Source organism: Tribolium madens, unplaced genomic scaffold, assembly GCF_015345945.1.
Source record: "Tribolium madens isolate multiple individuals breed KSU strain unplaced genomic scaffold, Tmad_KSU_1.1 Scaffold_91;HRSCAF=231;Tcas5.2_LG7, whole genome shotgun sequence".
Lineage (NCBI taxonomy): Eukaryota > Metazoa > Arthropoda > Insecta > Coleoptera > Tenebrionidae > Tribolium > Tribolium madens.
Genome location: NW_025401063.1, coordinates 13103682 through 13117098, shown reverse-complemented (window position 1 = coordinate 13117098; position 13417 = coordinate 13103682). Strand labels below are relative to the sequence as shown.

Below are 13417 nucleotides of genomic sequence, written 5' to 3'. Positions count from 1 at the left end.
TGGTTTCTGGGTCCCTGTGGGTTCCACTAATTTATGATTTGTTTACCCTCTGGTTTACTCTTAACAATACCGCATTTAACTTAAAAGTAATAAAATTTTTAGTAGGTCTTAGGAAAAGGATTTTTCTTTAAGTCTATTGTGACGCGCATTCAAGCACGTTTACAAAATAATGGACATCACTTTGAAAATTTGTTGCATTAAATTCTCTAGTTATTGTTTGGTTTTTTGAGTTATTTTACTGTTTTTTTACTATTGTACACATTTCACTGTTTCTTTACTAAAATAAAAATGTGTTGTTACTCCATTGTAAAGTCGCGGCCAACTCATAATGGCCATTTAATTTATTGCAAAGTTGGCAGTCCCCAGCCCGTGGCGGGCTAGAGGTGGCCTCTAGTGTCTGAGTTGTGTTTATGTTGGTAGCTGAAGTAACTAAATTGTGTCAACAATTGTGACAGGCGCAATAGATTTTATATGTGAAGTATTCTAACCCGACTTTTTCAGAATTGTCATTTTTGATAGATCTGTTCTTAAAAAAACAATTGGATGTTTAAAGTCGGATTTACACAACTTAATTTTTATAAATTTACACAGGGAAGTGGCCACTACGAATTGACTGCGACTTTAGTCATTTATTTATTGATTGGCGTTATTAAATTTTTATTAGGGATGTCCAAATCTCAAATAAGTTTATAATTATTAGTCTTTTTGAATCAAGTTATAATTGAGTAACGTTTAACTGGTTGCATTTAAAGTTCGTCAGGATCGTAAAGTTATGTGAATCACCCTGTATAATATACTATTATTATTCAGTTAGTTACATCTAGAGTAGACCACAACTGTCACAACTTTCTACATTTGCATAATTATTGTTATGGGATTTGGTGGTATTAACCATAGGTATTAACTAAAAGTTAATATTAGAGGAATTCTCCAGATCGGATATTCTTGTAGTTCACTGTTCTGGGGTTTATGTATTCTCGACTGCGCAGTAGATTCTACTTGAACTGAAATCGTGAAATTTTTAGGTTATGAATGGATTTAATGTCTTTAAGCGCGAAAGCGATCCGCTTTACTTCTTCCGTAGCGTTGAAAGTGTGGAAGGGGTTTGTTAGATTCATTTCTTTCATAGTTTTGGTATAAAAAAATAACCTAACCAAATTGCAGTTTTGCGACAATGGCAACAGACAGTAAAACCCCAAAATTAATGAAAAAAATCGGAACACACAGCGGCGTGTTTCACTGTGATGAAGCTCTTGCTTGTTACATGCTAAAACAGCTTCCGGATTATCGTGAGGCCGAGATTATAAGAACTAGAGACATGTCTGTGAGTTGACGATTAAATCTTTAATTAAAAAAAAAAAAAACAATGAAATGTACAGATTTTAGACACGTGCGATGTTGTTGTGGATGTTGGTGCAGTCTACAATCCAAAAATCAATCGGTATGACCATCACCAGAGAGGTTTTGAAGAGACCTTAGCAAGTGTAAGACCAGATCTTGCCAAGAAAAGCACAATCAAGTAAGTTTTGTGGTTTGGGAGAGCAGTTGATAGTTTGTTCGTGGAGGTTAAGTTCAGCAGGTTTGATCTATGCACATTTTGGGTTGGATGTTATCAAGGAGATAATACAGCAGCAAGGATATCCAATTCCAGCAAACTGTCTTCGGAATGTGTTCTTACATGTTTATGAAGGTTTTGTTGAGGAACTAGATGCTATTGATAATGGGGTTCCAATGTATGCAGAAGGCAAGCCAAGGTATCGCATAAATACGAATTTAAGTGCTAGAATACATAGGCTGAATCCAGAGTGGAATTCACCAGAGCCCGAATCCACAGATGAGCTGTTTATGAAGGCTGTGGAAATGGTGGGAGCTGAATTCAAGGAACGCGTAATTGAGGTAAATTGAATAGTGAACTACCGCAAAATGAATTTTTAATTACGAAGTTGACGATTATTTGTTGCATTGCCTCTTTGCTTGTAAGCCGATTTAATATTGAAAACAATAGAACGCGATTATTACATTTTATAACAATTATTTTTAATTAAAAAATCCTTAAAATTATGTTTTGAAGGAAAAGTCTGTTATTTAAGCTGTAACAGAAGAAAATTTGAAATTGTATTTTTTCCCTTTTCATTTTCACTATCTGTGTCTGCATACAGTCTATTGTCTGTCTCTAGACAGATAAAAATATTGATTTTTATGTAAAAAATTTGTAGGCTGTTATCGTGTGGTGGCCGGCGCGGCAAATAGTGCGAAACGCGATCGAGTATAGAAAGAAAATCCACGAGTCAGGAGAGATCATCGTCCTGGAAGAACGATGTCCTTGGAAAGATCACCTTTTGGCTTTAGAAGATGAAATGGGAATTCAAGATCAGTTAAAATTTGTCATTTTCAACGACAAAAGTAGCTCGTGGAGAGTTCAGGGAATTCCTATCCAGCCTGATAGTTTCGTATGCAGGTAAGTTGATTTTTTTTTTAAATTTCTGTTTTCATAATTATATTTCTGTAGGGTGTTTTTGCATAAGGACTGGAGAGGAGTGCGCGATGAGCAGCTTAGTGACATTGCGGGTATCGACGGATGTGTTTTTTGTCATGCCACTGGTTTCATTGGCGGAAATAAAACAAAAGAAGGTGCTTTGCAGATGGCAATAAAGAGCTTAAAAGCGGCACCTGCCGATAGAGAATAGATCTGCCGTGTATTTTATGCTGGTGAGTGTGTTATATTTTTTAAAATAAATATGAAACAGACAATTGGCTGTTTTACTTTTTTTTTTGGAAACACCCTTGTATAATTACAACGCCATATTTTATTGTGCATACAATAATACAAGTATATACATATACACTTTTTAAACATACGTTTGGAAATATTTGGACAGAATTTAACAACAAATATCTTTTTAAAACAGTCAAATAAAACAATTATTAATATATATATTTAACACAAGATAGTAAACTGGATTACAGTTACAAACGCATGTAGAGTATTTCTACTTTTTTACAACATTGAGGTTTCGTTGCAGTTATAGTTTCATTTGACCGAAGGGATTGTCTATAAGTTGATGACGGAAAATAAAAATTTGGAGGTACAAAAATACAACTGCAAAAAATCTCAAATTTGAACACACTGTCATGACACACGTGGTCATAAAAATCTACAGATTGCATTATTGGATTTGGAAAAAAATATAAAAAGTTTGAGCTACAAGTATTGACATTTGATTAAAGATTTACATTTTGTTATTATTTGATATAAAATGAGCACAACATCTTGAGACATCATAAATGTAAAATATTACACAAAATTTATCATCTTATTTTATTAAATTGGGGGATACTCTGTTTTTATATTTTTGTGTTTAAATATTAAACGCACTCAACTCTAAGGAAACAACACAACGGGTTAATACAGTTAGTACCGAAATGGATATATAACAATGAATGAAAAATGTTAAGTCAGGTACGGATAGGGAACGGTTCGATTCTGTGTATAATCTCGACAGAACGAAGCATGTCAGTCACGTGACATCACAGATTGCTACAGGTGAGAAGTGTGGCAGGCGGTGGCGCCACGCGCGACCATAAAATAAAAGCAATATTTCATATATTTTGGTAATACACAGAGTAAATTTTCTTATGTATAGCTTATTGCATACTACACGTCCCCTCTACAAATGGCGATGCAATGGGGTCAAACAATTTGGCAAAAATCTATTAATAAAACCTCAAACATTTACAAAACACGACATGTGCCAATAATCGGTGCGAACGCAAAACGTGGAAAAGAACGGGTGAAAATCGATGATTGTTGGCAGATGTCGGTGCGAAAAGGGTAAATATTTTAGCCTATTTACAAATATACAAGCATTTTTCATACTAAAATATGTTACATGACACTTTTGCTAAGCTCAACTATGATATCCAATGTTGGCACAAATTAAATCGTTATACAGGCACACATTCATACTAGTTATTTCTTTTATTTAAATTTAAACTAAATCGTATCATATTTAACTAAAAGCCCCGACGAACTGCTAAGCAGTCACAATGACGTAAAAACAATGCTGGACAGTCAGGTATTGTATATATAGTTTCTCTTGAAAGACCACAGCAATTTTTAGGTTTATTTTACATGAATGATTGTTCTCAAATCACACTTAAAAGATCTAGTGTCAAGTCACATATACATAATAACACAAGGTGATCATCATCTAGACGAACTGACAGACATTTCAACATTCAACAGTATATCACAATTAAAAACGTTTCGGATTTCCGACTACACCACAACATTAGGCCGTGATTAGATTAGTTCGTGTTATTATATCGAAAGAAAGTGTGATATGGGTCACGGTTTAAAAAACGAATTTCATTACTACTCTATTGAAAAATTTGTCGTAACAGCAAATGCCTGTCAATTCAAGGTAGGTACATTAATTTAACAACAATTAATTGATAGGTCTGAGCACCTGATACCTAGACTACCACCAAGTGGCCCAGTCTGATGGTCGTGCCCCTGCCAGAAGAGCCCAAGTGCACCTAACCTACATACCTCATAATTTTATGAGCATTTAATTAGTAAAACATACAACATTTGACTTCTCTCTTGTTATAAAACATCCAACAGTGACTCGATATATATTTATGGATGATGATTAGCGACTTAATCTATGTTTAACGTCTTGCAGACACTCAAAAAACACCAATACATAAATACGAATAAAATGAAGTGGATTGTCATTTTTTACTGGAAAAGCCTGGGACTCCCCTTGGCGACGCGCCGACCTCTAATTTAACGCTAATATCATACATACAGTAACATGTACAAATATTTATTAATATTAAGTATTAATATAAATAGATTCATAGTAATAGACTTTTAAAAAGATCACAACACAGAGTTAAATAGTACCAAATAGTACCAACTTTAAAAAAGTGGACGGCACCGACGCCCCCCTTCGCTCCGGCTGAGTGGCACATTTTTAATGGAGACATTCACACTGCGCACACAATTTGTAGTGCTAGCAAAATATCAGTTTCTCTACACATTACACAACTAAAAAGTAGATAAAAAGTGACGTTTGAGCAAATCCACGACATACATTTAGTAGTCAGAGGAAGAGGGGACGGCGGTTCCTCCGCCAATACGTATAGTTCACGCTATATTATGGCCATTATGATATTTGATTATTTAGTTTTGAGTTCAGATCTATTGCTCATGAGAACTTACAGAAGGAAACCGAGTATCGTGCAAGTTGAACTTCTGAGCACTAATTCAAAATACCAGATCACTATGGTACTGAAAGAGCCCACGTTACGTATAATGTAACGCAAGCTTAATAGTGTCTCACTCGACATTCGAAAAGGCACTAACGTTACGATAGTGTAACGTAACACAACCCCTATCAATATTAAATATAAATCTCTGTTAATATGTGGATTGCAATTTGTACAACTACTCTACCTATAATTCTTTTTACCTACAATTTTTTCTAATTTCTTTTGAGTAATTTACATGTCTTTTGTAGTACACGATTTAATAAAATTTCTGTTCTGGTTTTCTGATCTGACCTCGAAATAAAAATTTTGATTGCCCTTTACCTGTTTTTGATTTACTTAATTATTTGATTTTTGGATAGCTTCTAGTACTAAGTGTTATATGGGCTTGGCACGGAAAGTTCAAAGCTTGTACACGAAGGATGTGCTTCTTTTTCTCTGCGTTTCACCGGTTCAGCATCGGGTGGACGATGCGACTTCATGTGGGCACTCCGGCTTTTGATCTTTGTAAAAACTCTAACAAAAAAGATACATTATTAGATTACGACTGACGAACTAAATTCACTGCTCTGGTTTTTGCACTTAACTATACTAAACAAGGTTCATCTGTTGCAATAAATGATTACAACTCCTCCAATAATTTTATCAATTTATTTAATATTTTTTGCAAGAACCAGCGCCGCACAGCCTATATCGTGTGACAAATAAATTGTATTTTGCAGTGGCAAGTGTATGATGATCGGCCTCTGTTTATGAATGTTTGTTGTGACATGCTCACGTGCAAGGTATCACATGTTTCTAATAATTTGTTCACTATTAAGAAATCTATGGTAACTCCAGTAGCAAAGAAGTTTGCATAAGAAACAAATGAAACTAAGTCATGCGAAAACAAAAAAACGATCAAATGAACAACATAAAAAACGAACTGAAACGATAAAAAGGTCGCTTCGAGCCGAACGACTCGAAGGTAACTAAAAGATACCTTAGTCCGCTCACTGGATGTTGTAGTAAGAATAACGATAGTGTTAGCACGTAAGCAGAGGACGCAACACACCGATCATTTACCTTAGCTATGCTATGTTGAATGGAGTACACTTACTTCCCGCATATCTTACAGGGGTAATCTTCTGTTGAGTCGGGATGACAAACAGTTGAACTTACGGAGGAAGTGCGCTTATCTGCGTTTGCAGATGGCGTTGGAGAATTCCGGGCGGTTCCACCGTGAATTCGTATGTGGCCGTTAAGAGCGGCACGCGAATTAAAACTCTGCAATTGCTTATTATTGCAAAAGAAAATCACTTGGAATATTTAGACACTCACAGCTGAACAGTCTGCAAATTCGCAGATAAAACTTCTGGTCTCTTGAACAGGCATGGGAGAACCACTATCTACAATCTATCACAAAATTATGTTATTTCTTTTTCGCAAACAACGTTTATGCAGTGCCGTCAGCTGCGAAGCAAGCAAAGAATACTGAAACATCTTGAATATTGGAATAGCTGAGGTGCTAACTTGAAGAAATATCTGTACAACTGGACACTTACAATCAGCTCACTTATTTCCAATCCAAGTTTAAAAATGTAATTCTTTTCATTTTAATTCAATTAAAATTTTTGCAATTTAGTTCAGAGTAGAATCCATTCATCAAAACCGGTACTAAAATTTTCATTTATTCCCAGCCCCATAGGAACAAGCTTGTATATGTTGATAAGTATTTATACAGGGATATGTTTTTAACTCTGAACATATTCAACCTAAAAAAACACAGATCAATGCATCGCTGCTATTCAATGACCGAGTCTCAGTAGCATGCCTGTAGACATGCACAATTGCATGACAATTTTTTTCATTTTTCTTAGACTGTATACAGGTGATTCTTAAATAGACCGACAAAAATTTAGCCGTGGTAGTAGCAAATAAGTACATGCTGGAAAAAGATAGTAAAAAATTCTTTGTTTAACCGTTTTTGAAATAAAATTTATTACAGTTATGCTCGAGGTAATGCGTACGCCTCTGATGTTACACATCAGTGTTACGAACATGTAAATAGGTGGTGGAAACCATGGTATTAATTTGACAAATGTACTTGATCATTGCAACAATTCAAAAACGCCATAAGTGGCACGGATCAAGGGGGTTTTACCCCTAAAACGTAAAAAGGGTAAGTACAGATAGTCTCTATTTATCCTTGGGGGAAGCTGTGATAAAATTTTGTCGGACTATTTAAGAATCACTCTGTATACAGTGTAAGAAAAATGAAAAAAATTGTTTTATTTAAATGAAGATGATAACACAAACAGAAAAGTTACAAGCACATTTTTTAAATCAAATTGAATTCTCTACAGCTTTGTCCTTTGCACTTTTTTATCATTAATTGAATAGGCAGCGTTTTGAAAATAAGTTAAAAAAAACATGAGGCCAAGCAAAAATTTCTGTTCTGTTTATTATTTTAAAGTACGGTTTTTAGCAAAATTTTTGCTATATCTTCGTTTCTTAATGTGAAGTCTTTAATATTCTATCTGTCTGTAATTTTTCTGTTTGTGTTCTCATCATCTTCATTTAAATAAAACCTTTTTTTCCGTTGCTTTTAAATTATAGACACGCTATACTGAGACCCTATCATTGAATAGCAGAAATGCATTGATCTGTGTTTGCTTAAACTCTGAACATAGGGTTATGTTCAAAGTTAAAAAAAGTCCTTGTACTTTCACTTGACTTTTGAAGCGGAAACATTTCCTTATTTTTTTATAAACACAACAAACAAAATAGAAAAAGTTCTTCGCAACCGACGTAACTGACTTACGTGTTTGGTTTGGAAACAGCTATCGCCGACCTTACCCCTAATAATTTGGCATCAGGATACGGTTTCTCTTCTACTTCCCCTTCTATACTTTTAGAGTGACTCTGCCGCCGCTCTCGGAGATACTTCAGCTTTCGGTATTCATCAACACATACTTTCTTCCAAACGTAGTAGAACTGTATACACTGTTTGATAGTCTTCGTCCCAATCTGTAACGCACCTTGACTATAGCTTTTCACCAACCCGATGAGAGTTATTACACACCTCTTGAGCGATGCTGCGGAAATCCTTGTCGTATTTCAGCAAAGCATTGTGGAAAATGTCTGTTTCAGAAGACGTCCATTTGTCACTCTCGCTATACTGATAACAAAGGAGTGGGTGGTCCGACGGGAGGATCGGCGCGGGTTGCATCAGCTTCAACATCGCGTCCTACAACAATGCTCGCTATTTTTACCCCTCAACAATAGAATTTGCCACACTCACGTGTATGTTTCCGCCACACATATGCAGGAGATGCATGGCGTACTCCTTATTCCTTCCTCCCCCGGGAACTGCAGCGCAGCACGCGAAATCCAAGTACATGTCAACTGCACATATTCAATGCTAACACATACCTGTTGAAATCGCCACTGCGTGGCTCAAACAACAAGCAAAGAACTATGTTTTGGTTAAAAGCCGATTAGTGTTAGGTCATGCCATGCCGTACCAAATGACAAGTGCCAGGTTTGGTACTAGGCTAGGTTTTAGAGCCTGGAAAATTTTGCAGTTTACGCTAAATCTGTGATTACCTTCACTATCTGTGCAGCCACTTATACCAGGATCCCACAGGAGATCCTCGTGAGTCGGGTCCGGATTGGTTCTACTTGGAGGAGACGTAAAAGGAGGTATTGTGCATTGAAATTGAGAGCCCACGTTTATGTGGGGCGTGGAGTCGCTCTCGGGGATGGGGTCATTACTCCAACTTGAGTCTTCCTCTAAAAAACAAATTTATTGCATCGAACAAAATTTATAAAACTTTTAGGGCATTGTGTGAAAATCAATAAAGAGATCCTTGGAGAATTGTAGTTTTGGTCGATCTCTCTCGATACCTACTTACCCGATTTCACCTTAATATTCGCATATAGACCCGTTCCAGGCCTCTGAGGGTTTAAAATAGGCTGAGGCGTATACGGAGCGAACCCTTGGGGTTTACTTCTCGTCGCCCTCAACTTCGATTGGTGAAAAACCGGAAGTTGGAGTGGCTCACTTCTAGGCCGTTTCCTGGAAGCCCGTATAGGACTCGCGGGTATCCTAGAAATACTTGTTTAAATTCACATTTTGCTCATACATCTCTCTTACGTTGTAGGACTGAGAAACACGTCGTTGTTCTCTTCTCTTTTTAAGTCGATAATCTGTTTAGGCCTTGCGATGATTTGCTTCGTTGGAATTTTGAGCACCTTATGCGTTTTAGGGGCGTTTCTCTCGTCCTCATGGTTTTGTATAAGGGAAGTGTTGGCAACAAGGAAGTTTTTGGCTTGGAAGGTGTTTCCCCCGGTTTGGATGATCTTGATTTCGCCATTGGCGTCAACTAATATGCCAGCAAAATTCGAACTGTTGAGATCTAGTAGGCCGTTATTGCTGAGCACTCTCAGAGGAACTCCGTTGAATTCGAATTTTTTGCGAGGGGCAAAGTCTTTTGGACTACTTGATAAGAGAGGGTCTTCTGAATTAGGCATCATTTGCGATTGGAGGGTATAATGAGGAGACATAGGAAAAGTTACGGTATTCGGTGAAGGAGTGAATGTGGTGGAAGTGTGAGGTGAAGGTACAGATGTTGTGACAATATTTGATAAAGGAGAGGGAACAGGTGTGAGGCCCACTGATAAGGGAGATTGTGGAGGAGGTGAATTCGTTAAAGGATAAATGTCATCTGTTGGAATACTCTCCCCCGGGAGGACTTCCTCCAAAGCCTCTTCAACAGCGGCCGAACTTGACATCGTCGACGTAAAAAAAGCCGCAGATAAGGGCGAAGAAGCTTGTGGCGGTTCATCTACACCCCTTTCTACTACTTGAGCAAACTCGTTCTGCTTTGGTGATACCATTGGAAGGAGGGTGTTTTGTCCGAAACAAGGACTCTGTCCTTCATGACTTGCAGGAGGAGTGGGATATGCAAATCCTGGAGAATCATGCCTGATTAGAGGACTTTGTAGGGGCGATTGTGCGGTTAGAGAGGTATGTGGAGAGCCCGTGAATTGAGCTGGAGATTGAGTCTGGTAGCCCGGAGATGGTATATCTAAGTTGGTGGCCGAATGAAAAGTACTGAACTCCGCTAAACTCTCAGGAAGAGGCGAGTCTAGCACAGCCTGCAGCTCCTGGTTCACCGAATGGCTTGACTGGTAGGAAGGTGACTGGACCACCGTTTCTTGCAGATTCGTGTAGTCCTCCAAAGCGATGTCTTGGAGTTGCTGGTCGTTCTGATTCTGCAGAAGGGTATCCGTTTGGAACTGGATGGACGCCAGCTGGTGCGGATCGACTCCTTGTAGCAGCATCGTGTCTTGCACTTGCGTGAATACCTTCAGAAAAAAAATCAATTAATTTGTTAAAGAATAATTGTTACGACCATCCAACAGCGATTGTACAGGAAAATTATGCTAAACAATTTTGTGAATATCTTAGCTGAGCTTTAAAATTTGAAGTTAGATTTGAATATGAATTCTATCTATAAAACTTTTTTTTTTCGTTTAAACAAAATAAATTACAAGAACTTAAGGCCAGTTTTCTTTACGATAATCAAGAAATCTGGAAATTGAAGAAAAAAAGTTTTAAGGGAGTCTTTTTTACCTCGTCTTGCAGACTTGGCGAAAGATATTCACCATCTTCCGATTGATACGTAACTCCCGTTAATGTAAACGAATCGGTCGATTGAAACTGGATGATCTGCGAGGATTGTCCGGGGTCAGAGGTAGTACGTTTGACGGAGACTTTGTCTCGTTTGAGGATGAGATCTGCCAGAGCTTCAGCTTTCTGTTGGGTGGTGGTCGTTGTTCTGGACACGTTGAAAGCCTCGGCATCGGAATGTCTTCGCGCTTTCTCCACCGGCTGCTGGGGTGGCGCCGGCACGACGAAAGAGGTTATTTTTGTGTCCAGATCGCTGGAGTTGTTCGCAGAGGAATGCACAGTTAATGGGAACAAAGGCGGAGCCGTCGATTTCTGATTATCTTCACTCGACGACGACGCCGACGATGACGACGTTGTTTGGGGATTAGTTATCCGCTTGTTGATGATTTTTTCTTCAATGAGGGCCCGAACGCTCACACTGGCCGTTTGTAAAGGGGGGCCGTTGGTATCTTTTTTTTCGCACTTCTTGTTCTCCGCGTCCTAACAAAACATTTTTCAAATCAAATCTTTGTTGATTCAACGTGTTGACTTACGACTAAAGTAGGCCAAGAAATTAGTACCTATTGTATGAAAGACGGTAATTTTCTTGTGCATTATTAAGTGCAGGTTTTTATCGCTTGTAACAGCAGTTTTTGTAAAGATTTGCCAGTTCTAAGTGTTTTTTATCAAATAAAGGTGGACTGCATCTAGTATTTCGCGTTTTCAAAGACTATTTGCGGTTGCATAAAATGCAGGATAAAACAACATTCTGCGTTTGAGAGTGTGTACCTTTTTGAAGTATCCACCGTGCAGCCGCATGTGTCCATTGAGGGCGGGGATGTTCTTGAATTTCCTGTGACATAGGTTGCACTCGACGGGTTTGGGTTCGGGTTTGTTGGGGGTGGCGGTGGCGGCTGGGGACGTTGACGGGGTGGTGGTGGTAACTTTCGCCTGCGGACTCGTAGCGCTCCCACTTGTTTTGTTTGATGAAGTCTGCTGCGTCTGTACACATAACGAGACTTCAATGAAATTTTTTCACTTAATTAACTCTGCTTCATTCTACATTAAAATAAACAAGACATTAGGCGTACCGAGAACCTTTATTAAAATTTTTATTTTGGAAACTCAAAAAGCTACTTTTGCGGAAAGTGGAAATTTGAAAAGGTGCAGTTACCTGCCCGTGGTAGTAATAGTAATAATTCCACCAGTTATTCATGTTGAGGGTTAAGTTAGGATTGGTCACATTTTCACAAACTAAATTGCACTTTGGGATCATATGGCTACGAGACTAGTAAAGTTTCGACTAACTCCAAGTATCAAAGGGGATAAATCGGAAGGTGGCCACCCTGTGACGTCAGTTGGTCCAGATAACCGGATTAGATATAATGAATCTTGTCGGATTCAGGTTTAATAATGTAGGGCGCAATTCCCACTCTACTACAGAAAAATCAAATCCGTAATAACTGTGTTTACATCACGCATCTGGTTACTTTACCAGAGGGCGGACTAATTATATATAATCTACAGAACTGTGTTCGTTTATCGGAAATAGGATACCGTTTTTTTGATATTATCATAGGTGTTATTAAAATTGGTGTTTGGGGTACAAAAACCAGTTTTAAAGTTCAAAATGAGCTTCAAGAACGCAAGAATATAAACAGAGAGGAGAAAAATATATAAGTAGTTGAAATTTTGGGTCCATAAATCTTCTCGACAAAACTAAGAAATCTGAAGCGGAGTTCTTCAGCATGCACTCAAGAACGCTGTATTTATGAATCTCATAACATAAAGACAATTCGTCCTCCCTTGAATGGATATTAAAATTCAGTTAGATTTTCCCGTTGAATAAAATGTCTTGAAAAACAAAAGTGCGTACTGAAACCCTGCGAATTTTTGGCCGCGAGGCGCCTACCCTCTCCAACATTGAAGGGGTGAATAGATTTGGAACGGCCGGGCTTTAGGTCAAAGGTCGTGCGGTTCTCACAGCACAGCATCCCCTATACATTGGTATTCGTTAATCCAACAGGTAAAACCATTCGCTTGAGACAATAGCTACATCGAGCGAAAATTATTTATAGAGTGTCGAATAAGAAAGGAAGTTAATTTGGGCTTTTCGCGACGCGAACGTGCGTCACATTTCCCATTAGGTCGGAACGATGCGAAACGAACTTTGTCAATTTTAATCGTATTAATTCGTACTGCACCATTCTGCTAATTGGAAGGCTTAAAACCTACCGGAATTCCACACCGCCGCCAAATTAATTCATTTTTCGCGAAGCAACTTTGAGGCGAAGAGCTCGCTTTCCAATTAGTTTACTATGGTTAAAATTTCAAGTGATTAATTACAGGTCAAAGTAATTACTAACTTGTAAAAAGTTCAAGTAAAAACCCCTCCTCTTGGAACGACAGCTTGTTATATTTATTTCATGTCCGAAGTTTTACAAGTCCTTTTCAGCTGTTCGGTCGTGTTTCGCTTTTGACTCG

At 38.0% G+C, this 13417-nt stretch overlaps 2 protein-coding genes across 9 annotated transcripts in view; one reads left to right on the top strand and one right to left on the bottom strand.

The window, feature by feature from the left end:
- The first annotated feature begins 852 nt into the window (after window positions 1-852).
- On the top strand, window positions 853-2751 carry LOC123012217 (MYG1 protein). 3 transcript variants are annotated; one of them, XM_044410096.1, is made up of 7 exons: window positions 853-971; window positions 1026-1103; window positions 1165-1324; window positions 1380-1519; window positions 1566-1896; window positions 2217-2458; window positions 2510-2751. In XM_044410096.1, exons 2-7 carry the CDS (start codon window positions 1033-1035, stop codon window positions 2685-2687), a joined length of 1122 nt encoding a protein of 373 aa, XP_044266031.1. In that variant the 5' UTR covers window positions 853-971; window positions 1026-1032; the 3' UTR covers window positions 2688-2751. The 3 variants fall into 3 exon arrangements, with proteins under 3 accessions (XP_044266031.1, XP_044266030.1, XP_044266032.1); XM_044410095.1 differs by having other exon boundaries at window positions 966-1103; XM_044410097.1 differs by lacking the exon at window positions 853-971 and having other exon boundaries at window positions 1019-1107.
- Window positions 2752-2787: 36 nt separating this feature from the next.
- LOC123012213 overlaps window positions 2788-13417 on the bottom strand; it is a 161709-nt gene continuing 151079 nt past the window's right edge. For 4 of the 6 annotated variants that reach the window (XM_044410088.1, XM_044410089.1, XM_044410086.1 and 1 more), the window contains 11 exons: window positions 11723-11935; window positions 10898-11434; window positions 9416-10629; window positions 9174-9367; window positions 8866-9051; window positions 8561-8664; window positions 8342-8506; window positions 8116-8286; window positions 6598-6672; window positions 6377-6543; window positions 2788-5793 (listed from right to left, as the gene is read on the bottom strand). In XM_044410088.1, the coding sequence (XP_044266023.1) occupies window positions 5649-5793; window positions 6377-6543; window positions 6598-6672; window positions 8116-8286; window positions 8342-8506; window positions 8561-8664; window positions 8866-9051; window positions 9174-9367; window positions 9416-10629; window positions 10898-11434; window positions 11723-11935 (3171 nt within the window). In that variant the 3' untranslated portion in view covers window positions 2788-5648. Of the gene's footprint in view, window positions 5794-6342; window positions 6544-6597; window positions 6673-8115; window positions 8287-8341; window positions 8507-8560; window positions 8665-8865; window positions 9052-9173; window positions 9368-9415; window positions 10630-10897; window positions 11435-11722; window positions 11936-13417 lie in introns of all 6 variants that reach the window. The other 2 variants (XM_044410087.1, XM_044410090.1) reach the window with 2 other exon arrangements.